At 40.3% G+C, this 27,856-nt stretch overlaps 1 protein-coding gene across 3 annotated transcripts in view; it reads left to right on the top strand.

Annotated features, from left to right (window-relative positions):
* The window catches only part of nek7 (NIMA-related kinase 7), a 188,469-nt gene that overhangs the window by 98,344 nt on the left and 62,269 nt on the right, over positions 1–27,856 (top strand). For all 3 annotated transcript variants that reach the window (XM_078561716.1, XM_078561714.1, XM_078561715.1), the window contains exons 4-6: positions 1,649–1,789; positions 7,261–7,323; positions 9,352–9,462. In XM_078561716.1, the coding sequence (XP_078417842.1) occupies positions 1,649–1,789; positions 7,261–7,323; positions 9,352–9,462 (315 nt within the window). The remainder of the gene's footprint in view (positions 1–1,648; positions 1,790–7,260; positions 7,324–9,351; positions 9,463–27,856) is intronic.

Below are 27,856 nucleotides of genomic sequence, written 5' to 3'. Positions count from 1 at the left end.
GGAGGGTTATGGAACTGGAAGAGATTAGGGAGATCGGAGAGGTGAGACCATGTTAAAAAAAGATAGGTTAATGTTTCTGTATGGACCCTTTTTCAAAACCTAATTTCCAAGAAACATTGATCATAAACTTTTTCAGATGATGGTAGATTGACTGTATGTTTGAGTTTTATGTTTTTAGCGTGAAGAGTTAACTAAGGCTTGAAGACAGTTGTTAAATATTTATTTCAAAAGCTACCTATCAGATCCCTGTGTAGATTCAGGGAGTGAAAGAGTTGAAGAATTCAAGGGCAGGAGTGGGAGAGAGGATGAGAAGGCAGAGATCCAATATCCAAATAGGCTGAGAAATGATGACTGGATCCAAGACATGCTAGGGAAGAGAAACAGTATGAGATTGGCATTGACTAAGGCAGGAAGCAAAGCAGACAGATTTGGGGGAGGCTGAAACAGGAGATGAAATTGTAAAGTATATAATGGTTTTAAAGTTTTATGTAGATGAATAATGGTATCCTGTTGAAACTCCTTTTGGTCGGGTGGTGGGGAGGGGTGGTGCAAGGGAAGAAAAACTTAAAATGTCTAGAATAACTTTGAATTTAAAGCAGTGTTTTGAAGCAAAATTGACTATCAGCAAGGTGTATACCACAATAGTAGCAGCAAATAGACATCACGCATGATCGTTTAAAAAGTTGATTTCATGTCCATCATTTGTAAGGTCTCAATAGCATTTTCCTGGCTGCTGTTTCATCTATTTTATGTTGTGTTTAGTAGAGTGCTAAGACCACCAACTCTTGATACAAAGATCATGCATAGTTCATGGAAACTCTCTGGCAAACGGTTGTGATCAGAAATGTACTGTTTTAAAGGGTGGTGAAGGCAGTTTCAATCACGGCTTTCAAAAGGAAATTAGTTAAATACTTGAAAGGAAAAAAAATCTGGTATCTTGTACACATGAACATTTCACAGTGGCTTAAAAAATGCAAGACAGAAATTCCTGAGGTAGTTAAAAGAAATTGTTTTTTTGAAAATGTTCAAAAATGATAGTTGGCTGAAAACTAGTGCTTCCATACACTGCACTATAGAACAATGAGACACTTAGTTATACTTGTGATTCCTTAAAGTGACTTCTTAAATTAGTGTATTTTGAGGAAGAGGTGTCGAGCCAAGACCCCAGCCATCTTTCTCTTTACCCTATCTCCCTTCAAATGGAAAGAAACATTAGAAAGCACCTCAAATAAAGCTTGTAACTTTCTTAGCCGCAAGTTTGAGTGTCAATGGCAGGGTAGTCTATCTGCTTTCATGGGTGAGGATGATATATGACACAGGTGCTTTAAAAAAATTGTATACTGTTGTATTTTGGGCTATCTCCAAGCTGGATCTGCACAGTATTTATTTTGCGTTATTTCTAATTTTCAAAATGATAGAAGCTAATTTTAATTCTTATTTCTGCCAGATTTTCCAAATTCTTTGAATTGTAATACTTTGTAATGCGAATTATAACTTTGATCACATTCAATTAAGGATTGACATCGAAAATCATTGTCAATATAACAAAAATGGATGTGGTTGAATGGCCTTTTCTTATTTCTATATTAGTGTATTCTCTTTTGTTCTTGATGCTCTATTTGACTTCATGCATGCTTCATATTTACAGAAGCCCCTGCGCCCTGATTTGGGCCTTGGTACACTGGGGAACTTCCAAATAGAGAAGAAGATTGGCCGAGGACAATTTAGCGAAGTGTATCGAGCAGCATGCCTCTTAGATGGAATGCCTGTAGCTTTGAAGAAAGTGCAGGTAGGTACATCTAAATGAAATTTAATACTACTGTACCATAAATACAGTCAAAAGCCATAGATCCACGAGTCAGAAGCAAGAACCACAAGTACTTCTACATGAGAATTAAATATGAACTTTGGAAATGTATTGGTTTATTTAAATTTATTTTATTGTTACGTCAAGCTGTGATCTGATATTCAGTGGCTACAACAGGAATTAGTTTAATTATTTTCAGTTTTGTGATGTGGTCATTGTTGGCAGGGCCAGCATTTATTGCTTATCTCTTATTGCCCATAAGGTAGTTGTGGCTGCTTTCTCGAGCCACTAAAGTCCATCTGGTGAAGGCCCTCTCAATGCTGTTAGGTGTGGAATTCCAGAATTTTGGCTCAGCAACAATAAAGGAACCATGTTATATGTTCAGGTCAGAATGGTGCTTGACCTGGAGGGAAACATGGAAGTGATGGTGTTCCCATGTACCAATTGCCATTGTCCTTTAAGGGTATGGAGATGCTGCTGAAGAAGCCTTGGCTAGTTGCTGCAGTGCATTCTATAAATAATACATACTGCAGCTACAGTATGCTGGTGATGGGGAGAGTAGATGTTTAGGTTGCTGGATGAATTGCAATCAGGTGCGCTATTTTTCCCTGGATTATGTTGAGCTTCTCAAGTACTGTGGTTGTTGCACCCAGGCAAATGGAGAGCACCCCATAACACTGCTGATGTGCCTTTCTCGACGGTGGAGTGGCTTTGGGGAGTCGGGAGATGAGCTACTTGCTGTAGAGTACAGAGGAAATTAAGGTAATTCATATCAATAGAGAAAAAGTATTAGGGAAATTCAAAGGACTAAAATCCGACAAATCCCTGGGACCTGATGGCCTGCACTCTAGGGTTCTAAAAGAGGTAGCTGAAGAGATAGTAGATGCACCAGCTGTGATTTTCCAAAATTCCTCAGATTTGGGAATGGTCCATCAGATTGGAAGTTGGCAAATGTAACTCTGCTTTTTGAGAAAGGAGGGAGAGGGAAAACAGAACTACAGGTCAGTTAGCCTAATATCATTGTTGGGAAAATGCTGGAATCTATTATTAAGCAAGTCTTAACAATGCACATAGGAAAAGTATAGTACGATTAAACAAGTGAACGTGGCTTTAGAAAAGGGAAACCCTGTTTGACAAGCTTGTTAGTATTTTGAGGATGTAACTAGTAAGGTAGATAAAGGGGAACCAGTAGATATAGTATACCTAGATTTCCAAAAGGCATTCGATCAGGTGTCACACAAAAGATTAATAGGCAAGATAAAAGCTTCTGGAGTCAGGAATAATATATTAGCATGGACAGATCATTGCTTATGGACAGGAAGCAGAGAATGGGTATAAACTAGGCATTTTCAAGTTGGCAGGCTGTGACTAGTGGAGTGCCGCAAGGATCAGTGCTGAGACCTTGGCTATATTAATCTACATTAATGATGTAAATGAAGAGACAGAGAGTAATGTATCTAAGTTTGCTGATTATATGAAGCTAGGCGGAAAGGTAAGCTGTAAAATGTGGGGAGGACACAGAGATTGCAAAGAGATAACAGGTTAAGTAAGTGGGCAACAAGATGGCAGATGGAGTGTAATATGAGGAAGTGTGAAATTGCTCATTTTAGTTATAAGACTAGAAAAGCAGAATTTTTTTTAAAGTTGTGAAACTTTGAAATGTTGATGTTCAGAGAGACTTGGGCGTGCTCGTACCAAGAAAGCAGAAAATTAGCATGCAAGTACAGCAAACAATTAAGAAAGCACATGGTGTGTTGGCCTTTATTGCAAGGGGATCAGAGAATGGGAATAAAGACATCTTGTTCCAGTTAGAGAGGGTTTTTGTGAAATCACATCTGGAATACCATATGCAGGTTTGGTCTCCACATTTATAGAAAGATATACTTGCCTTGGAGGCAGTACAACGAAGGCTCACTAAATTGTTCCCTAGAATGTGGGAGTTCTCCTATGAGAGGATGAGTAAATTGGGTCTATACTCTCTGGAGTTTAGAACAATGAGATGTGATCTCATTGAAACATACAAGATTCTGAAGGGGCTTGACAGGGTAGACGCTGAGAGATTGTTTCTGCTGGTTAGGTATTCTAAAGCTCAGGGGCACAGTCTCAGGATGAGGGGCCAAACTTTTAGGACTGAGATGAGGAGAAATTTCTTCTTTCAAAGGATTGTGAATCTTGGGAACTCTCTACCCTAGACGTTGTGGTTGCTCCATTGTTTAATACATTTAAGGCTGTGATAGATAGATTTTGATGCCCTAGGGAATTGAGGGGATATGGGGAATGGGTAGGAAAGTGGAGTTGAAGCCCAAGATGAACCATTATCGTCTTGAATAGCAGAGCATACTCAACAGGCCATATGATCTCCTCCCTTTATTTCTTGTGAGCCTCTGACCTGCTGTAGTAGCCATGACATTTATGTGGTTGATGTAATTGAGTTGATGTTGATGGTGGGAATTTGGGGGGATGGTGATGCAATTGAATGTGAAATGGAGGTGGTTGGATTGGTTTATCCTTCTTAAGGTGTGGTGCTTGGAATGACTCTCAGCACTTCAGGTGTGTTCTGACCACGACTTTGTATAACTGGAGGATGACTTCTATCCCTGTGCATTCTATTCCTCTGGAAAGAAAGGCCAGCATTCCATTAGTCTTGTTGATTACTTTCTACACCTGTTCATGATGCTTTAATGAGCTGTGTACCTGGACCCTCAGGTATCTTCGGACTTCCACTGCTTTCTGTTTTTCACTGTTTTGAAACTCCCCTATTATATCCTTTTTAGGTTCAAAGTGGATGACCTCACATTTGCCTACATTGAAATCCATTTGCCACAGTTTTGCCCATTCACTTTATCATATCGCTTTGTAATTTTATGCTTCTATCTGCACTGCTAACAATACTGCCTTTTTTCTGCATCATCTGCAAATTTGGATACGCGGCATTCTGTCCTATCACCTAAGTTAATAAATATGATGAGTAGTTAAGGCCTCTATACAGAACCTTGCAGGAAACCATGAATCACATCCTGTCAACTAGTGCATCTGCTCGTTCTCCCCACTCTGTCTCCAGCCTCTGAGCCAATTTTCTAACCAGGCCAATAATTTGCCTCCAATGTCATGGATTTCGACTTCAGCTTACATTGTCATATGAGGCACTTTGTCAGTTGCCTTCAGGAAGTCCATATAAATAACATTCATAACACATTCCTCTGTCCACTACTTGGTCATCTCTTCAAAAGTTCAATCAGGTGCGTCAGGCATGACCAATCATTTATAACTCCACACTGGATCTCTGATCAGTTGAAAATTTTCAAGATATTCAATCAACCTATTCTTAATTAGAAGACTCTAATGATTTCCAACCAAATGTTGATGGACTAACTAGTATAATTCCCTGGTATTCCCCTCTCGCCTTTCTTAAATAGCAGTGTGACATGCACAATTTTCCAATCTAAAGGAAGAGATCCCACAATGAGAGAACTTTGGAAGATTGAAGCTAGTGCATCTCACCTTCTTTTGCTCAAGGACATTAGTGAACTATCTAGGCTTTTTAGGCCACTTTTATTGATCCCAGCTCTTTTTTCCCCCGGATTTGTTTAATAGACTCATTGGAAATCACCATGGTGGGACTTGAACTCTCATTCTTTGGATTATTGGTCTAACAATGTAGCCTCTGTGTTACCACAACTAATTATGATTCGACTTGTTTCATCTCAAAGTAAATTGTTTGCTGATGCACAAGATACTCTGAATATATTCACAAGTTATATTCTGAGCAAGACGCAGTTGGTATAGAATTTTTGTAGGCCATTCTGAAAAAAAAAATGGGAGACCTAAAATTTAAAAACAAGTTAGAGATTCATCAGTGCCTCAAAAAGACTGGTTCACGTTTAGGATGGAAAATATCTAAAGGTTATCAGTAACATTGTTAACAGCTACATAAGTTCAAGCCAGAAAATGGCTTCTGATCAACAAATTTGTCAAAATTCAAGAGAACGACCTTCTGCTTAATAAATGAATGGCTGAAGGATTGATCCATTTTTCTAACCAGCACTGTAAATCAGAGGACATACTGGTGTGTAATAATAGGAGCATTCACTAGATGGCAGGTAAGTTGTAATTCAGTAGATGAGCAGATTAATAAATTAGGAGCCATGATAATGTGTTATGTTACACAGCATATACATTCCTCTATAAGCCAGTGACTATACTTCAAAAATACTTGGTTGGCTGTAAAGCACTTTGCAATGTCCTGAGGTCGTGAAAGGCGTGACAGAAATGCAAGTTTATCTCTTAACTGTACAGATTCTTGACTCACTTGTGAGCAATGCCTCAAAGTCCGTTAATGTATTAAAGAAGTTTTATGCTCTACTTGCTATCTTTCAAACTTCTGTGGATGTTTTAATTGGAGCTAAAAGCAAAAATTTTAATTTTAATTTTTTCTGCCTGCCGTGCACCCCCCAAACCCCATCCAACTCCCTGCTGCATCTCATTTACATAAAGCAGACCCTCCAGCCTGGGGCTTTTATAGCTTGTGTCTCTCTCTGTTTATGCACTGAGATTAAAGTCAACTGTTGTTTATGTTAACAGTTCCAAATCTTGAAAGATTGTCTCCTATTTAAGTTTGAGTTGGAGTCAGGCTCTGAAAAATAAGTTCCTGAATTTAAACATTGAAGCAAAAGCTTTTAGTGACACTGCAGTGCAGATGCTTGATAAAGTAGGAAAGATGTATAGAAGTTTGATCTTTGTCAATTTAAACCCTTTAAATATCTTTTCAAATGCAAGTCTTTTTATTTTATAACTTTGGCGTGCACTAAGAAAAATGCGCAACTGAGCAGGTATTCAGAAATGTGCAGTGTTGCTGTCCCTTATTACTTGAACAGATTTATTTCTTTAAATGTGGTATGTGAATGGAATGTATAAGAAAAATATATCTACTTGAGGTGGGAAAGGAAAATGATTAAAAAAAACTCTCTTCCCAGAGGTAATTGAAAAATGCCCTACCCTGTTTGAGATGATATCTTAGTAACTCTTTTACAAATCCATAAAATGGAGATGTAAACCAATGTTAAACCCCTTCTTTGCAACAGCGTACGTCTGACTTTCAATATAAGATGCTTGAGTGTTTTGAGTGTAACATAAAACTCGAGCATTGCTATGAAATCTATCTCCAAGTCATACATATGATTTTCTCCATGTTGATCGGTACTAAGTTATTTTTGCGTGCATTATTTTTGCGTGCATAATTTTATTTGCTGAAATCCTGCTCTGTGCTTTTTTTGCGATGTGTGCTTCTATAAGAATTATCATCCTCGATTCATTTTGAATCAGTGTTCTAGTACAAGGGAAAATGCAGGTCTTCGTGATGTCAAGAAAGGAGAATAAATCTACTGTTTGTATTGTTTTTATTATTTCTGTTTGAGATATGAAAAGGAATACTTAAATTACTATTTTTTTCCCAGATATTTGAAATGATGGATGCCAAAGCTCGTCAAGATTGCATCAAAGAAATAGACCTCTTAAAGGTAAGAATGGGGGCAAGAGAACCAGGTTACAAACTGAAGGCAATGTAATTCTAAGTATTTATTTTTATATTTATGTCATTGGAGTTAGTTGTCTAGTCTAGTAGATAGTAACCTAATTACATAAACAACCAAAACAACTGCAGAAAATACTTGTACAATATTTTATCTTGAAACTAATTACCAACCAATAGTTTGGCAATTACAATTTTGGGAGAACCACGTCAGTAAATGTGTCATACTGCTGACAGTGTGAGCCTTTAATGCTTGTGACAGTTTTCGTTGTGATCATGATCTAGTACTCCCTGTTATTCAATTGGATGCATACCAATGACCACTTTCGGGGTTAATCTGTGACAACTAGGTTTCTAAAATATTTACAAAACGATCAAAGTGAACAGTACATTTGGATTTGCCTTATGGTTATGACAATTACAGCTCTCTTTTTCAAGGATCTCTTTCAATGCAACACAAATGTTGTGTGGGCTACCTGTTGTAGGCAGAGCACAGCCCATAAAGAATAATCATTTTAGGGATAGGCGTAATCTTTTTTGTCAACTTATTTTTCTCTCCCCTGTCAACTGCTTAAAACTTAACTGGTTTATAAGTTAATGATTTAATAAAAACGTGAGTCTAGCTAGTTTAACTATATGTTTTATTTACCTTTTAAGTAGTTATGAGTTCCACATAGTTTGAAATAAATTCAGTAGCATGTGGGCTTGTCTTTAGTGCTATGAATTTTTGCAGATGTTTTGGTTCATTAATTGTAGAAATTGACAAAGAGTGGTCAAATCCACATTCAAGTTCAGACATGGAAAAACAAATCACGTGATTCTACACATAAAAACTGGGTAGATTTCAAATATACAGTAACCTTCACAATGATGCCAGGGTTTTTTTTATATTCCACATCAATGCCTCATTCATGAGCCAGCATTTTACAGTCCCCCCCCCTCCCCCACCCCATGGTGGGTTTGCAGGTGGTGGGGGTGGGGTGGTAAAATTCCCTGGGTGGTCTTCCCGCCACTGTCACCCCTGATCTATCCGTGCTTTATGGCGGGCGGGCGAGGCCTGGGGGTCCTACCTACTGTCACCCAGTTGAGGTCCTTATGAGACCAATTATTTGCCACTTCTGGACCACTTCCCACCCAGCCTCAGCTTTGAGGCTGGTAGTAAGAGTTCAGGGGTGGCATGGGAAGCCCAGCAGGTCACCCTGCTCGGGCCTTGGGTGTGAAGGGAGGGAGCCTCCCTTCTGGCCTCCCTATCAAGATCCCCCACCCTCATCAGGCTTCACCTCCCCTCCCCACTGTGAGCCCCCTGCACTTACCTAGTCCTGGACTCCTGGACTTAGAATCTGGGGACTGCTTGTAGTCCCAGTATCCAGGCCACTGCTGCCTTTGGCTGGCAGTTCTGTGGTCCCAGTAGTGCCAATTGGATTAACTGGCAGCTCCCTGAGGTGGGATTTCTGCCCCTCACTCAGGCACAAATCCTGCCTCCAAGCGTTAAATGGCTGCAGGCTGCGATGATGGATGGGGATGCATTCCCTGCGAGCACTTCAGGTGGCGGGACAAGAAACCTTGCCATCTGAAAAATCCTGCCTGTGGTGATGGTCCATGTTACCAGACTTTGACTAATGTTACACACAGGCTACCATCATGAACTGCACAAAAGTGGTCAAATAGTGATGCTATTTTATGGCTTTTTCTCCCCAAGGATAGTTACTCTGCTTACTCTCCACAGCATAGAGAATTGAATGCAGGACTCAATTAAATCCTATCACTGCAACAGCACAATTAGTACAAGGAGAGTGGCAGAATTTAACTAAAACTTAAACACCTTGGCTGACCAAAGAATCTGGGTGTGTAGAATGCCAAAAGGTATTTAAGACTGGTATCATGTTTTCATCTGGCTAGTCAATTAAGATTAACATTGCAATTGATTAAATTGTACCTTTTGAGAATTGTGGATACTGTGAAAATCCACGATGACAAATAATCAATTAAATAATTTATGTGTCTATGTATTTCACAGCAACTGAACCATGCAAATGTAATAAAATACCTTGCATCATTCATTGAAGACAATGAGCTAAACATTGTATTGGAACTGGCAGATGCTGGAGACCTTTCTAGAATGATAAAGGTAAGAACTTTTAACTTCATATAATTGTCTTTCACTCATGTTAGTAAGGAATGAGAGTTTTTATGTAATGTTGTATCATCATTAAGTCCCAAGTCTCATGAGTGTTATTAAAGCTGTTGTAAAATGAGTATGATGGTATAACCTACAGAAGACAATATATTCAAGGGAAGGTATGTCTTTGGAGAGTACTTCATTTTCAAAGTACACCCTCCTTTTTTTTGTGGAAGAAAATACATTTCTTTGACATTCTCTAGTAAAAATGTAAATTTTTTGCCAGCTTGGAGACCCTTGAGTAGCTTCTGTCCTTAACAGAATGCTCCATCATGTAGCTGTTATCTTTGTTATTGGGATGGATTGAAGTATCTGCCATTACTAAACATACTTTTCTTGACCCTGTCCCACAAAAAATAACTTTTGATAATACATTCTTCTACTGAACTGTGTCGTATGTCTAGATAATTTTGAAATCTAAATGGTAGCTGCTACTATTGCCTTTAGAAAGTTTATAAACTTTGTCATATATTGTAGGAGTTTTCCACACTAGGCATTTGTCTTTCAAACATAGTCAAGCAAAACTGACTACAAACGAGTTGAAATGCAATATGCATTTGCAGTAATGTTGGCTCGAGTATGCAAACTATTTTGCATTTTGTTGTAAAGTACCAGACTTTATTTTTCTAATTTACTGTAGGTTTTTCATTTTTAAACAGCCACAACAGCAGGCAAGATGCTGGCCCCAACTGTGTTATGTATATGTGTAAATAGTAATACCAGCTACAATTTGAGGACTTCTGTAAATATTGTTAAGGGATAGTCTCAACTAGAAGTTACGTGAATTGACTAGAGGCAAAGGTTCACAAGTACTTATCTGTCGCTGTTCTCAAAGCAGTTAGCAACACTTGTGATCTCTCAGAACTTAGTCTTTGCGTCGCAATGAAAGGTTAGCATTCCAATGTGTCCTATGGATCCACTTGACAGGAGAATTTTCCTCCCCACCGTCTTCCCCCATCCATACATAGAGGAAATCCATGATATAAGTTTTAATTAAGACAATTCTTGGAGTTGGTTCCGATGAGAGTTCTAAAATAAGAAAGGATAGAGATTCAGACTCAAACCATTAGTTCACTAATGGCAGCTGATATCTTCCCTTTTTTATAGTTTGATGGTTGCTGCTGAAGAGTTACACTTTCTAGAGCGTTGACCAAAATGAATCCCAATTCTAATATTGTAACAATCTCAGTTTTATAGTAGGTTGGACCAAGTTTGCCCCTAATTTAAATCCTGGATTCTGTATTAACAGATAATCATTCAAATTTGTTAAATGGACAGCTGGAATTTTTACAGAAGTTTTGAAGGACGTAATGTAATAAGTGAATATAGACAGAAAATGTTGATAATGTTTGTGTTAGGCAGCATCGGTGGACAGAGAAAGAGTTAATATTTCAGGTTGATGACCTTTTATCAGAACTGGAAAAGTTAAAGATGGAACAGTTTTTATAAGGAAGAGGTAAGGAAGGAGAGGAGGGGAGGAAAGAACAAAACAGAAGCCCTTTATAGACTGAAAGGCAGGAGAGATTAAATTATAAAAGGGATGATGGTGCAAGGCAAAGGGGGATGGTAATGGGATAAATTAAACAAAAATGGGTCTGGAGGAGGTGTAAATGGGAATAGCAGATTCATTGCCAACAGCTGCTGTCAGGAAAAAATGGGGATGTGGTTATGATGTGAAATTGTTGAACTCAACGTTGAACCTAGAAGGCCCTGAAGTGCCAAGCCGAAAGATTGGGTGGTGTTCCTCAAGTTTGTGTTGTGTTTCATTGAAGCAGTGTTGGAAGCTGAGAACAGAGAGGGAGTGGAAAGAGAACTAAAATGGCAAGTGACCAAAAGCTTAGGGCCACATTTGCACACTGAACAGAGGTGTTTAACGAATTGATCCCCCAGTCTCTGTTTTGTGTCTCCATGTAGAGGAGACTGCATTGTGAGCAGCGAATACAGTATCTCAATTGGAAGAAATACAAGAAAATTGCTGTTTCACCTGGAAGGGGTGTACAGGACCCTGGGCTGTGGGAAAAGAGGAGGTGAAAAGGCAGGTGTAACATCTCTGACGTTTGCATGAGAAGGTACCCTGGAAAGGGATGTGGATGTTGGGGATGATCGAGGAGTAGAATGGGCGACATGGAGGAAAGGTGTGCTTGCATAGGGTGGTGGCATCACCCTGTAGTTGATGGAAATGGTGGAGGATGATCTGTTGAATATAACAATGGACTTCATTGTGCAATTGCCTAGTCTTAGTACGTTACTACTTATTACTTAGCTAGGTATCCTCAAACCCAAGCTTCTTAGGTTGGTATTATGAACTTCAAGCCATTGTGGAGGTTTCACATGTGTTGTTCATCATTTTCATAAATCTGAAAAACTCGGTTGAAATAAAACTATCAAACAACACTCCAGTAATTACACTCACAGTTTAGTCTAACTTATCCAGCATTGTCTGAGTAAAAGTCCTTTATATATATCCTTCCCTATACAGAATATTTTTAATTTGGGCAAGACAATTTATTTTAGAGAAACTCAAGCCATTCGGCCTGAATTTTTTGTAACTGACAAAAGGATTTGCCCTTTCCCGATTAATTTCTATGATCTTTTGCATAGGAAGTTCCTATAAATTAGACACCCGTATGGTGCAGTGCCCCTCTGCAGGACATCTGGGACCTGTGTGAACAGGGCAAGCAATTGTGTGTCTCCTTAAGCAATCAGATGGAAGTATTGTTAATAAACAACATGGTCTGAACCAGGAATTGTAAGTTAGAGTCGTGAATTCAATGTCAAAACACAAAGTGAAATAAAGAGAGGGAAGTAAAGATTTGATTAAGAAGGAAAAAGAGACAGAAAAATAAAGTAGTAAATGAAATAAAATCTGCAGCAATTAAAATTTCAAGGACTGATACTATACATTTATAAAAGTTATTTTTTTCACTGCCAGAGAGGCTGTTTTGGAGTAATTAAGATTTATCATTTTGTTGAGGAGCTAAGGCAGAGAGCACTCATGAACTGAGTGCATCATAAATAGTGTCTTTAGCATAATAAAACATCCCAAGGTGCTTCACAAGAGCATTATAAAATAAAATACAACACCAAACCATATAAGGAGATATTGGGTCAGATGACCAAAAGCTTGGTCAAGGAGTTAGATTTTGAGGAATGTCTTAAAGGAGAAAAGCGAGGTAGAGGGGCAGAGACTGCAGGCAGAGTATTCCAGAACTTGGGGCTTGGACAACTGAAGGCACGGCCACCAATGATGGAGCAATTAAAATTGGAGATTCTCAAGGCCAGAATTAGAAGAGCACAAATACCTTGCAAGGTTGTGGGGCCGGATAAGATTACAGAGACAGGGAGGGATGAGGTCATAGATTTGGAAACAAGGATGAGAATTTTCAAATCAAGGTGTTGCTTGACAAGTGTGAGAAGTTGAGGATTTGGGGAGAGTGGAACTCTTTGGTAATGTTGGTGAATAGGTCAAACTGAAATTTACTCTTAAAGTTCTCGATTATATTCGAAAGTCTTAAAACTGCAAGGTAGTTAAGGAGTTAACAGTTAAGTCAATCAATTATGTGATTGCTTGAATACAAAATAATTGTAGTGAGCTGAATGAGCAGTTTCTCTTTGTTATTCATGGGATGTGGGTATCGCTGGCTAGGGCAGCATTTATTACTCGTCCCTAATTGCCCTTGAGAAGGTGGTGGTGAGCTGCCTTCTTGAACCGCTGCAGTCCATGTGGTGTAGGTACGCCCACTGTGCTATTAGGAGGGAGTTCCAGGATTTTGACCCAACGACAGTGAAGGAGCGGCGATATATTTCCAAGTCAGGATGGTGAGTGGCCTGAAGGGGAACTTCCAGGTAGTGTGTTCCCATGTGTCTGCTGCCCTTGTCCTTCTAGATGGTAGCAGTCATGGGTTTGGAAGGTGCTGCCTAAGGAGCCTTGGTGAGTTCCTGCAGTGCAACTTGTAGATGGCACATAGTGCTGCCAATGTGTGTGGGTGTTGGAGGGAGTGAATGTTTGTGGATGAGGTGCTAATTGAGTGGGATGTTTTGTTTTGGATGGTGTTGAGCTTCTTGAGTTTTGTTAGAGCTGCAATCATCCAGGCAAGTGGAAAGTATTCCATCACACTCCTGACTTGTGCCTTGTAGATGGTGGGCAGTGGGGAGTTAGGATGTGAGTTACTCGCTGCAAGATTCCAAGCCTCTGACCTGCCATTGTAGCCATAGTATTTATATGGCTAGTCCAGCTGAGTTTCTGGCCCTTGGGTCAGAATTTCTGGAACTTCCTTCCTAACAGCACTGTGGGTGTACCTACACCACAGGGACTGCAGCAGTTCAAGAAGGCAGCTCACCACCACCTTCTTGAGGTCAATTAATGTTGGGCAATAAATGCTAGCCTAGCCAGCTACACCAACATCCCGTAAATGAATAATAATAAAAGTCCAAGGTGCAGATGTGCGATGCATCAAGGAGGGGGGAGAGTGAGCTTGACAAATTTGACCCAGGTGACAGTCACACCCTTCAGGTTAGCTAGTGCTTTAGGTTTGGTCTGAGACAGGAGGGTGTAACTGTGATTCCTGCAGATAAAGCGACTGCAGATACAGTGGTGAAGGAGTAGGCCTTTTGCCATTTTCCAACAGATGCAAAGTAATTACTACTGGTGTGGCACTGATCGGTTCGATCAGCTATCATACTCAATTTGCTAGAACACTGGTCCTAGTCAGGTTTAAGTGGAGCTCTTTTTTCACAGCCTTGGTGTTGATGAGATCAAAGGCACCAGGAAGGATGGGCCAATTGACAATGTAACATTGGTACAGGAGACGATTCAATTAGGAGGAGTGAACAGGAATATGATAGTGGTAGAGGATAGTATAGTCAGGTAGATAGCTAAAGTGCCCTATAGCTGAGATACGGAATCCTAAAGGCTGTGTTGCCTTTAAGGATATTGCCTGAAAAGTGTGAGGTGATACACTTTGGAAGGAGTAATTTGACAAGGAAAGTATTCAATGAACGGCACGACACTAGGAAGTTCTGAGGAACAAAGGGGCCTTGGCGTGTGTGTCCATAGATCTATGAAGGCGGAGGGGCATGTTAGTGGGGTGGTGAAAAAGGCATATGGGACACTTGCCTTTATCAATCAAGGCATAGGTTACAAAAGTAGGGAGGTCATGTTGGAGTTGTATAGAACCTTGGTGAGGCCACAGCTGGAGTACTGTGTGCAGCTCTGGTCGCCACATAGGAAGGATGTGATTGCACTGGAGGGGGTGCAGTGGAGATTCACCAGGATGTTGCCTGGGATGAACCATTTAAGTTATGAAGAGAGGTTGGATAGACTTGGATTGTTTTAGTTGGTGCAGAGAAGACTGAGGGGCAACCTGATCAAGGAGTACAAGATTATGAGGGGCATGGACAGGGTGGATGGGGAGCAGCTGTTCCCCTTAGTTGAAGGGTCAGTTACGAGGGGATATAAGTTCAAGGTGAGGGGCAGGAGGTTTAGGGGGATGTGAGGAAAACCTTTTTTACCCAGAGGGTGGTGACGGTCTGGAATGCACTGCCTGGGAGGGTGGTGGAGGCGGGTTGCCTCACATCCTTTAAAAAGTACCTGGATGAGCACTTGGCATGTCATAACATTCAAGGCTATGGGCCAAGTGCTAGTAAATGGGATTAGGTAGGTAGGTCAGGTGTTTCTCACGTGTCGGTGCAGACTCGATAGGCTGAAGGGCCTCTTTTGCACTGTGATTCTGTGAAAGCGAGAAAGGATCCAATTGTTGCCAATGTAGGAACCAACACCATGGATAGAAATACAAATATAGATTCTCGGAAGGAATTTGAGATGCTAGGGCCCGCATGTGAAAAGGAGAACCTCAAAGGTAGTAATCTACCTGAGCTACGTACAAAATGGTATAGGAGCAAACAGCGTGGCTGAAAACATGGCTTGAAAGGCAGGATTTTTAATTCAGTCACCAGCACCAAGACTGTGGAAAGATGGCACTGTTCTGTTGGAATGGGTTCCACTTAGTCCAAGCTAGGACCAGTGTTCTGGTAAATTGAATATGATAGTTGATAGAAATTTGAACTGATACAAGTAGGACACAAATAGAGGTAAATGGGTTTGATCTGGTAGTTGTAAGAAAGATGTAGTTGACTGCTGACTGAGGTTGGAACTAAAAGCTAAATATTTAACTTTTAGAAAATATATATAAAATTATAAAGGATCTTGAGTAGCTCAAATAATAAAGGTTGAGATCAAGGCTGTAGGGAGAAAGGACCTTAACCCAGAAAATCAGGAAGCAGAATCAGTGTGGATGGAGTTACGAAATAACCAAGGGCAGAATGCACTGGCAATAATAATAGTGCTGGACAGAGTATTAATCAGAAAATTAGTCATATAACAAAAGGAATGCAGTCTTCTTGGTGCTTGAGTCTTCTCATGGACTGGACAAACCAAATTAGCAAAAGTAGGTTGGAGGATGAGCTCATGGCATGTTTATGCCAGTTTGTCAAGGAAAGAACTTGGGAACAGGCTGTTTTGGTTCTAGTGTTGTGTAATGAGAATCAACTGACACCTGAGATGTGGGGTTATCTTATGAGGAATGGTTGGACAGACTGGCCCTGTAATCATTAGTTCTGATCTTCAAAATTCCCTGGATTTTAGATCAATCCTTGTGGATTGGAGGGTCACAAATGTAACTTTACTGTTCACTAGTGAAGGGAGAGAGAAGTCAGGTAAATATAGGTCAGTTAGCCTGACATTGGTAATAAGGAAGACTTGGTAGAGTCATGGTTTATAAGAGGGAAATCGTGTTTTACGAATCTGTGAGAATTTTTGAGGGTGTAACTAGCAACATAGATAAGTGGGGTGAACCACTGATATAGTTCATTGAGAATTTCAGTAAGTTTTCAATCAAGTTGTTGCGCGTTAAGAGGAATCAGGATTGGGCAAGATTTATTAGCATGGATAAATGAACAGACACAACACCAAGAGCAGGAATAAATGAGTCATTTTCTGGATGTTAGGGTGTAATTTGTGGAATGCCACAAGAATCAGTACTTGGGTCTAAAAATATATCTGTGACTTTGATGAAGAGATTTAGGGCAATTTTCCATGTTCGCTGACGTTACAAAGATAGGTGGAAAAGTAAGTTGTGAGGAGGGCACAAAGAGGCTGCAAAAGGTTTTGGATTGGATAAGTGAATGGATCAGAAGGCCGCAGATGGAGTATAATGTGGGAAGTTGTGGAAGTATCAAATTTGGTAGGAAGAATGGAAAAGCAAAATATTTTTTAAAAGGTCAGAGACTGGTATATGTTGGTATTCAGAGGGATTTAGAAGTTCTTGTACATGAATCGCAGAAAATTAACATGCAGTTACAGCAAGCAATTAGTTTGCTAGCCTTTATTGCAAGGGAATTGGAGTGTACGAATAAGGAAGTCTTGCTACAATCGTGTTTGGGTTTGCTTAGATTGCACTTGGAGTACATGTGTACTATCTCCTTGCTTAAGGAAGGATATCCTTTGCTTAGTGAGTGCCATGAATGGTCACTAGATTGATTCCTGGGATGAGAGGGCTGTCCAATAAGGTAATGTTGAGTACTGGATATTGGCCTGTTTTCTCTCGAGTTTTGAAGAATGTGCAGTGATCTCATTGAAATGTTTATGATTCTTAGAGGACTTGACTCTGTGGATGCTGAGAGGTTCTTTTCCCTTGGCTGAAGAATATAGGCCATATCTCAGTATGAGAGTATGGCCATTTAGGATTGAGATGAGGGGAAACTTTATTTGAAGGATTATGAATCTTTGGACTCCTGTACCCCAAAGACTTTCGGATGCTCAGCCATTGGCTATTCAGGACTGCGATCGATAAGTTATTGGGCACCAAGGGAATCATGAAATTCTGGCCCATCATTATAAGCCATATTTGTGGTTATCATTACTGAATTTTAATTGATTTCAGTTATGAATAACAACTTTAATTTTTAAAAGGCCTGCACCATTCCAAAACTGTTATTGATGTTCAGAGTAATGAAATGAAATCAATATTGCATAAATGTGCCATGGTCCCTTTTAACTGGTGTAAACATGACATGCACTTCTGTATATTACTGGTTTTCTGATTATAGAATAATGCCGTTAAAATTGTATACGATAGAAATTGTATTTTACCTAAACAGCAATATTTGGTTGTACGTTACTTAATTACAGCTAAATGAAACATTTTTTATGAACAAAGTTACTGCAATTTTTGCCAGGGGAGAAAGCAAGTATACTCCAATGATGTGTATCTTAGAAGGATCTGTTTATTGGTGTAATTTACATTTCCTACTCACTTTTGCTTCTACACTCAAGTCTTCAGTGTTGGTGATGTTTTATTTTAATCCCTAAGCGAGAGTGCATGTTTTAAAGTAATGAAGTGTTTTATTTAAATTTAATGGAATAAGTTTAATGCAACTTAATGTACTATTCCACAAAGACTAACAGCAGCAAATTAACTCAATTTGCTAAGTAACAGTGTCAACATATATTTCAACCAGAATTAATGATTAAATAAAGGATTTTTGGCCCGTTATGCTTAAATCCTGCAGGCATATGTCTTTATTTTAAAATTTAGTGATTACATTTTTAATATATTTAATGTGACTTATTTACTTTGTTATTGAATATTGTTTTGTATGTAATATCTTTTCACTAGAGTACAGACCAGTAGAGATCTTTTTGTCATATATTTAAGCTTTCTTAGCAATTTATTTAAAACCTACGTTCTGAAAACAGTCCCTGGCCAAGAATTCCAATGTAGTTCTTTTTGTGCAGGCATTTTCTAAGTTCATATTGAGGCCTCATTAAAGTTTTCCTAATAGTTGAATCATAAATGTATATGTTTTGCAACCAGAAAACTTTGTAAGGATAAGTATTGGGTTAAGTCTGCTTGGTGTTTTTGTTTGTTGCATGTTTAAATTTAACTGTTATGGAATCATTTCATTTCAGAAATCTGTGATTTGTAAATGGCAAACTTCATGTCTTATACCTCTGACTAGATGATGTAGAGCAAAATAGTGGTGTATGAGAAAAACACCATTTTGACATGTTAAAGTTGAATAATTTCATCAGTTATACAACTGCACTGAGTATTAATGATCAGAAATGAATGCATCAGCATTTTCATCAAAACTAAGGGGACCGTAGGTGCTGAAAACGGGGCATCTGGTAAAATTACTCATTCAAGTGAGTTCGTAGGCAAACAATCTGCTATGGAAAAGTTCAAGCTAAGATCAAATTCACTAAGCCCCCATTAAAAAGAAATATTGCATTATTGTAACATTGATTACAAATGTAATTATATACTTATTAAATTGTACTGTTCTTTAGAAGCGCCTGCCCTGTCTTCATCTTGCTGTCCTCCACAGTGCAATGTTTCTTGTGGACTATATTTCTCACTTGAAGCAAATTTTTGAAGGATTGACTTGTCTTTCTGTACTGGTCGAAATTCATGTGCACAAAATAGCCTTCATGGTGGAAACAATACAATGTTTTTTTCAGTAATGAAGGCAGCTTGGTCACCTGAAAAATCACATGTTCAACAGGGGCTGTGGTGGGAAATCAGGTGTTAGAAAATGCAATAGATATGAGCAGGCAGGAAATATGGGGCAATTTTAAGACAAGTTCAGGACACCTGCAATAGGGCTTAAATATAGGACAGTCCCTTTAAAAATGATACAGTAATTATAACAAACTGTTGCAATTGGATGCAATATTAACATCTGCTTGGAGTTTATAACTGGTTAGTTATTCCATTTAGAAATGGAAGGTTCCCCGAGTTCTGAGTATAGCAAATGAGGTAAGGGCTGAGTGAGTATATCATTCTTTATATTGTACTCTTGTTTGTACTTGTAATTGATTACTTCACTGCTTTTGATCCATGTAATATCCAATGTAATGCAGAGTTTTGTGTACACAGACTGGCATAATATTTTGAAATCTCTGGGTTTAAACTGCAGTGAACCTTGCCTGGAATTTGTACAGTACGGATTTGTTTTCAATAACGCACCCGAGATTTATGCTTTATCTCGTTTGGACAATTTCCTGCTTTCCTAAATTGAAGCACCATTTAAGATCACGATTTTGCTTCTGTGTTTTTATAATTTTTCACCTTCCCCTTACATGTATTAGGGCAATCCTCCTTGGGAATTACCATGTACTTTGTACCTCAACCAAATGGTCATACTTTATATGACAGGATAGATCCTGATTATGAGCAGATCTTTTGCACATGGGGAGCATTGCACCCAGGTGTCAACCTGTCACCACCTTATATTTGCAGCCATGTAAACTCCATTATGGATCAAAGCATAGTTCCTTGTATAGGAGCCTAGCACAAACTATTTTTCCATTTTTTAAACTTTTGGACCTCTGGTGAACTGTAGGGTCTTCAGTATTGTTCAGGATGAGACTGGCCAACTTTGCATAGTTTAGTTTTGCACAACGTGATACGTTTAACCATGAATGGCCAGCACAGAGTAGTTGCAGGCAGAATGCTTTACAAACAGAGTGCAAAAATTGGCAATTCAGTGCAGAGGATGCTGCTTTTTGCTACCAATACTTGTGCTTTGTGTGCTAAGCATTTAGTTTAATCTAAGGTTAACTTAAACTAGATCAAGTAATTAGCAAAAGGACTAAAAATTAAGCTGTTGATTCAAATATATTGACCATTAATTAAATAAGGCTATAAAGAAATGGTAGTATGTGTGGTTTGCCAAACTCCAGCAAGTTGGAATGTCTAGAGAGCATTATTATCCCAAATAACCACACCTTCAGCAAGTGTCTGCGCCTTGAGGAATTTCAACTTGGGAGTTGTGGAGCTGAAGTCCAAGGTATGGACATTATGGGGTATTGGGAGGGGGTGAGTTACCTGGACACTTTGATCCAGGAGCCAGGCACATCCCTTAGGTTAGGAAGTTGTAGTGGTCTGGTTAATGGTCAGGGACAGCAGGGTGTGACTCCAGGTCATAGGTAAGAGACAGCAGATGTAGTCGTCAGTGGTCCCCCGGAATCGAGGATGATGTCTGTCAGGCTTTGTGAGACTTCAGATGACTGAGGAGCCCAATCCTGGATCCCATGTTCTTCCGCAGTAGGGGCACATTGTAGCACAGGGGAGTGAAAATCGCAGCCCCGGGTTCGCTTCACTGTCCTTCCTCTGCCCCTGCTGTTCCGCCTCGCTGTCAAGTCGCTGAACCTCAAAGTGCTTGTGCTTTGATGGACCAGGTGGTGCCATGCCAAGCGATTGGCAACACTCTCCTCCCAGTCAGTGGTGGTAATGCCTCCGTGCTTTAGGCGACCTTGAGACTATCTTTAAACCTTTTCCTTTGGCCGTTCTTTGATTGTTGGCCAATGGAGTGCTATGAGAAGAGAACCTGCCAAGGGAGATGGTTTTCGAGGATTGGGACCCAATGGCCTGTCCTTCGAAGTTGGTTCTGCAGGAGCAGGGCTTCAATGCTGGTAGATGCAGCTCCGTGGAGGGCGCTTGCGTTAGTCCAGCGGTCCTCTGAATTGATCCCCAGGATTCGATGCAAGCACCACTGATGGAAGCTCTCAAGGATCTTAATGTGGCTTCGGTAGACAGTCCATGGTTTGCTGCAGTAGAGGAGGGTACTCAACACCATGGCCTTACAAACCAGAGCCTTTGTTGCCTTGCAAAGGTCCCTGTTGTCAAAGAGACATTGGTGCAGCTTGAATAAGGCAGCGCTGGCACAGTTGACTGTGTTGGGCTTCCTCTTCAATGGTAGTCCCTTGGGAGAGGTGGTTGCCGAGATAAGGCAAGTTCTGCACATACTCTAGAGCCACCCCATCTATGTGGATGGTGCAGGGGATGCCCAACTGACTCAGGGAAGATTGGTGAGGGACCTTCGTCTTGGCGATGTTTAAGGACAGGCCAAGCCTCTTGTATGAGGTGTTGAAGAGGTCAAGCGTGCTTTGCATGTCCTGTACAGAGTGAGCCATCACGCAGTGGTCATCCGTAAACTGTAGGTCGTGGATGTCCATGGTGGTGAGTTTTGTTTTTGCCTGGAAGTGACCAAGGTTGAATAACTTCCTGCCCAGATGATACTGAATGCTGACACCAGGTGGTAGGTCATCTTGGATGAAGGTGGACGATGACAGTCGGGAAAATGGTGATCAAAGTGTGAAAGGTGTCAGTTTCAGACCCTCCACTCAGGACGGTGGAGGTCATGTTGTCATGCAGGAGTCTCAGGACGGTGACAAACTTCAGTGGGCAACCAAAGCGTTGGAGGACAATCCATAGAACTTCACAATTTAAAGAATCAAACGCTTAGTCAGGTTGATAAAGGCAAGGAACAATTCTTGATTTTGCTCCCAATGTTTTTCCTGGATCTGTCTAGCCACAAAGACCATGTCCGCAGTACCCCGAGATGGTTGGAAGCCACACTGGGTTTCCGGGAGGATCCCCTCAATGACCAGACGAAGGCTGTTCAGGAGGATGTGGGCCAGGATCTTGCCTGTGATGGACAGGAGGAAAATACCCTAGTTTTCACAATCAGATTTGTCCCCCTTGTGGACAGTTAATGATTGTGTTCTGGAGATCCTGGGGATTTTGTCTTCATCCCAGAGGCGGAGGATAAGCTGGTGGAGTGGTGATGTGAGCTGATAGCTGCCAGCATGGTAGATCTCTGCGGGGATACCATCTGGCCCACAAGCTATGTTGGTTTTCATCTATTGGATGGCCCACTTAAGCTCATCAATGGCTGGTGGATTGCCGAGGGAATCCTCCATGGTGTTGTAGGACGGCTTAGAAGGTCCCCTCCGATACAGTGGAGTCCCGATTTGAGGAGCACTTTGAAGTGCTCCTTCCAATGCTGAAGGATGGCGTCATCGTCCTTGAGGAGCTGGGAGCTGTCCTGTGATTGGAGAGGGTTATGTCTGGTCTAGCGGGGTCCATAGATTGTCTTGGTGGCCTGGAAGAAGTTGCGCAGGTCTCTGCCTTGGACAATGATGTAGTCCAGGAGGTGCCAATGCCCCAACCTCTCATGCCTCCACGTGGCCTTGAGCTGGTTCTTCTGGTGGAAGACCGTGCTCGTCACGATCAGACCATATTGAGCGCACTTGGTCAAGTACTCTTTTAAAAAGTACCTGGATCTGCACCTTAAGTGCTGTAAGCTGACGGGCTTACATGGGCCGGGTGCAGGAAGGTGGAATTAGAAAGGCACCTGGGTGTCCTCAGGCTGGCATGGACAAGATGGGCTGAATGGCCTCCGTCTGTGCTGTAACTTTTCTATGGTTCTAGGAGTAGAATGCTGTTGGCATTGGCCTTCCCCATACCATTCTTGCTGATAGTTCTGCTCCAGATTTTGTGGTCACGTCCAATTCTGGCATTGAAGTCACCTAGGAGGGTGACCTGTCATTACTGATGGGTGGAAGCAAGGGCGTCGTTGAGATGGGAGTAGAACTTCTCTTTCACTTCATGGTCAGAATCTAACGGATGTGCTGATGACAGTGGCACATTGGTTATGACTGAGATTCAGGCGGAGGGTCATCAACCTCTCATTGACCCTCGAGGGGAGCTCGGAAAGCACGGCAGCTATCTAAGAATAGCAATGTCTATATTGTGTCTCGCAAGCCCCTGAGCCTAGATGGTAATTCATCTTTCCAGGCGATCGCACTTTGGGTTGTCAACAAGTGTTCTCACATTCCAGGTTCCGAAGTTTAGTTTTTTCTTGTTCCAACCGCAGAGATGGTGATCCTGCTGGGTGTGGTTTCCCAGCCAGGAGAAATTTTTGGAGCACCTTTTCTAGTCTCCTCCCCGTTCAGGGTGAGCAGAGGGTATCCTGAAGAGGTCTGCTTAGTCGCAGTTGCAACTGCTGAAAGGCATCCCTGTCCCAGCACAGGAGCCTGATGACTGCCACACATCCAATAACTGTGTCTGGAGTCTTGGCTGGGGGCCTCCAGGTATCACAGCTCTACCCCAGTTGCCAATCCTCCATCACCACAGGGCTTTTTGCCTGACGGAGGCCTGCGCATGGCATGGTTTAATGTGGGGACTCCGGTGTGCAGCCGGGTTCCACACGGTTTTGGTGGTTGATGGCCGGGTTCAGTGGCACGACGGACCGTGAGGACTGGGCCACTTGCCCGTTGCAGCCTTCCTCCTCTTGCTCTACTGTTGAGGACTTGGATGTAGTACTGGAAGAGACTCGACCATTGCCCTTATCTTACGGAGTTTTTTTTCTGCCTGTTTAGATGAGGGCAACGTCTGTAGGGTGGATGAGCAAACTGACAGCAGCACAGTAGTACAGGAGGCCATTCAGTTGGTGAGGGGTTGGAGGGGGGGAGAGAAAATAAATTTGAAAATGGCTGGAGACAGTATAGTGAGGGTGTGGGATGTCAGTTATCCTTCATTTCCCCCCACCACACCCCCTTTTTAGTCAGGATTTCTTAACATTATACAGCACCTGTCATTTTTGAAGACAATGTTGAAACTTTTTCTTCATGTTCTCAGTTTTCATTACTGACAGTCATATCTGCTGCTTATTATTGAAGGATAGCATGGTTAGCAGTCAGAAAGCCAGGGAATCTTCAACAAAGTTTATGGAGGCAGGCTTGAGCAATTGGACATGAACCTTCAGGACAAGACTCAACATCTGCTAAGTTGGCATTGCTGGCCCATCATTTCTAAGGCACAGTTGCCCAGGAGATGTTTTAATGTAGGAAAGTGCTTTGTGGGTCCAGTTCCCTCCATACTGATTCATCCAAAACACTGGCTGAGGGACACAGTTCTCAGGATTTGTATTTGGAGTCAGGATTCTTCAAATTTCCAGAAATTGTTAAATTGTGCAATAATGCAAATGTTTCTGCAGCTGAAGTAAACACTGCTTTGCTCTGTTGTCATGCAAGAGCTTCCAGCAGACCACAAAAGTATGTTTTATTCCTGATAATTGGTGTTTTTTATATTCTTTCTCGCACATTTCTTGTCAAAAAAGAGAGGATAATACTTTCTTCGATAGAAAAGAAAAAATTGGAATTGTCGTTTTGTATTCTGGTAAATTGGCTGGCCACAATAAACCTCAAACGTACAGACTGCTCTGTACTGATCTGGCCACCACACTATAAGTTCCAGATGTTTCACACCTTGCAAAGGAAATAGCAGTATAATTTATTCCCTTTTGGGCTTGCATCTGCTCCAAGGGGATTTACAAATTACTTTTGTTACTGCTGCCTATTTGTGGCTGCAGCTATTGCATCTCTGTACTTAATTGGGCAGTTGGCTCATGTGAGCATCTTGATGAGATATTGCAAATCCTTCTCATTTCTCAAGGATTTATTTGCTCATGAATGATGATGCTCAATTGAAGCCAGCAAATAATCTTATTCTTTGACATATGTCAGATATCTCTGGGAATTGTCATCTTGCAAATAAGCCTCTTCTTTGTGGTCATGAATTTTGTATAAAGGACTGGAACTTTGTATTTTATGTAATGGTAGCCATGTTATGATACTGGGTGCAACACCTTTTAGGACCTTGATGCAATTACTGTTTCCCAAATTGTTCACCATTGCCATCCAGTGGTTTACAGTGGTAATGACAGACCAGATATATAATCTGGTATTGAGCTGGAAACCTTGGAAACAAGCATTCTGTCAGGATTCAGGTTACAGTGTCGCCTTTGTCCTTGGCAAGTTTGAGTCTTCCAAGGGGCACGTTACCAGTCTCAAATTCCATTTTGCTTACGTAGTCCTTGTAACACTGGGCTCCTTTTTATTAACATCATTCTTGACTTTGTAATGGAATATGCTTCTGATTGACCAGTTTATCACCACCTTGATGCATGTACAATGTAACAATTGACTCTAAACCAGTTTTATATTCCCAGTCAAGAAATGACATATTTGCTTATCAGTGCTTTTCAATGTATGAGGTTAGTTAACATGGAAGTAAACCTATTTAAGATGATATTGTCTATCATTGGTCCTCAAGGACTATGCCACTTTTAAGACATGAGAGTGTTTACATAACTTTTCCTGATTCCCAAAATGTAAATAAAACAAGTGAAGTGGGAATTTGCATAAAGCCAAATTAGTCTTAGAAATTATCTTCGTCCTGCTAACATTGGGCAGAACAGGTCTAGTCTCCTTGTTCCACAAGAAGGACTCGTCAGTATCTCTTGCAGATCCAGCAGAGTATTCTCTAATAACGCCCTCCAAAAATAAACAGTTTAATACTAAATGGAAGAATTTCATTTGGTTCACAGTCAAAAAAAGGTAATATTTTATCAACATTCCCATTCTCGAAACATTAACCATGTTGTGATTACCTTCATTTTGGAGTTACTGTCTCTTCACTTAAGATGAAAATTCAGATTGCACTTCTTCTGACTTTCTACAATCCTTTGTCAGAAAGGATCTCTTGGTAAACAGCCTGCTGCATCCTATTCAATGAAACCAGCTTAGAAATCATCCCTCCTTGCTTTCTCTAAACCGTCTTGAGATTCAGATTTGGGACTTCTTAAACTTGTGTATCCTTTCAATCCTTTACATTCTTGTGAATTTATAATCCTTGTGTGGGAAAACTGTGTTGGTAATGCTTGATTCAGCTTTTATTGAACACCAAGAACTGGAAATTAACCATCTAAGCATTGTGTGACTTGATGGTACTTGTTCTTAAACCTCAACCGGTGTTATTTCTAAAGATCGTTTTGGGCAGCATCTCTCATTTTTTGATTAAGTGACTATGTCTGTCAAAAATGACCTGTGATGTCCTGCAGTTTAAAGTAGGTATGTTTTGTCTCAGCCAGTAAGAATGCTTTTCACTCTCCTTTTACATATGCCTCGGTCAGATACCTGCAACATGTAGAAGATGCTGCAATGAAAATCGCCTATTTTCCAGAACTCCCATAATTTGCAAAAATGTGCCCCCATGTGCTTTGATCCACTTGTTTGTGTGGAAGGTTGTACTATTGTTATGTAGTTTCCATTATTGTGTTTACTTGCAGTACCTTATTAAAAAAAAATCACCTATTTTAATTAGTCTTCGACTATTTGGATGTTTTATGGCTCTTCTGGGGAGAAATCAATATAAGCTATTTGAGTTTTGTTAACCTTCTTATTTGTGTGAAAATATTGAATAATAAAGTTTATAGAATTACCCATGTGCAGGGCTGTTACTTTTTTTCATGAGGCAGGAAAGTTACTTGGCTCTCAAAACTCCAATTTATGAATAATTTTTTGTGCATGCCTTGAATATTCTGGAGGAGCCCAATGCACCAACTTCCAGTGTAGGGAAATACAAAAATAATTCTAGCTATGAATTCCATTACATTTGCAGAATAACGCCAGTCAGAATGCCTCCTGTATGCATAAATCTTTATGATCACATGGGAGAGGTCTTCCAGCTTTTCTAACTTTTAGATTTGTGAAATTGACAGGCATCATATCATTAAAAATATTATGGTTCATCAAAATACCCAGCAGGAGTGCAAGCCCATTAGTTCTTTGTAAAAACTTAAAATTGGAGTTTAGTGCATAGAATCAGTGAAATTAATTCTAGGCCTGCACTCAGAAAAGATGCAACTTAAATTCAAATTCAATCACAGTTACAGGAATCAGCATTGTGAATAAGGTATTAGGAAAATCCAGATGTGTACAGTTGGAGCTATAGTCCATCAATATTAGGGTCATATCAAGTGAATGATTTTCAATTAATTAATAAGTTACTTTGAAGTGGTTAAATATGAAGATGGGTGTTATAAATTTGGATTTATATTTTTTAGCAGTGCATTAGATTCCCAAAGCTATTGCTGTATTTATATCACACCCCAAAATAAAACTTGAGAAAGGTACTCATTAACTGTTTTTGCATTTATTTTATTAAAATGATGGTGAATAAAAATATCTAACCTCCTGTTGTTTGCACCTTTTGGGTACACTGCTCTGTAACCATCTTGAGATGATTTTTAATATATCTTGCAGATGTTAATTTTAATCCATAAACTGCTAATCACATTAATCCTCATTTATATATGATTGTATTAAGTATTGCTGATTGCTTTATTTAATTTTGTATTTCTCAATCCTTGTCAAGTATAGTTTTTACTGAAATCTATTCTAGCTGCAATAGTAATGTCAATTTTTGTATATTAAAAATCTTCTTTTCATATTGCTGTGTGTATTGTATAGAATACATGTTTCTGAAAGGAAGGCTGCTTCATATCCTTACCCTCCTGACATCAAACAAACCTCTGATATGTAAATGCAGCCTTGGGAAGAATAGATGCAAAGCCTCATTTTGGATGGATGCCAAAACTTTGTTACTGAGAATTATATTTGAAACATGAGCAGAGCAGCTGACCAACAATTTGC

The sequence above is a fragment of the Cetorhinus maximus genome, chromosome 17 (genome assembly GCF_964194155.1).
Source record: "Cetorhinus maximus chromosome 17, sCetMax3.hap1.1, whole genome shotgun sequence".
In the NCBI taxonomy this organism is placed as follows: domain Eukaryota; kingdom Metazoa; phylum Chordata; class Chondrichthyes; order Lamniformes; family Cetorhinidae; genus Cetorhinus; species Cetorhinus maximus.
The sequence above is the reverse complement of the archived record's forward strand: the minus strand, read 5'-3'. Positions and strand labels throughout refer to the sequence as shown.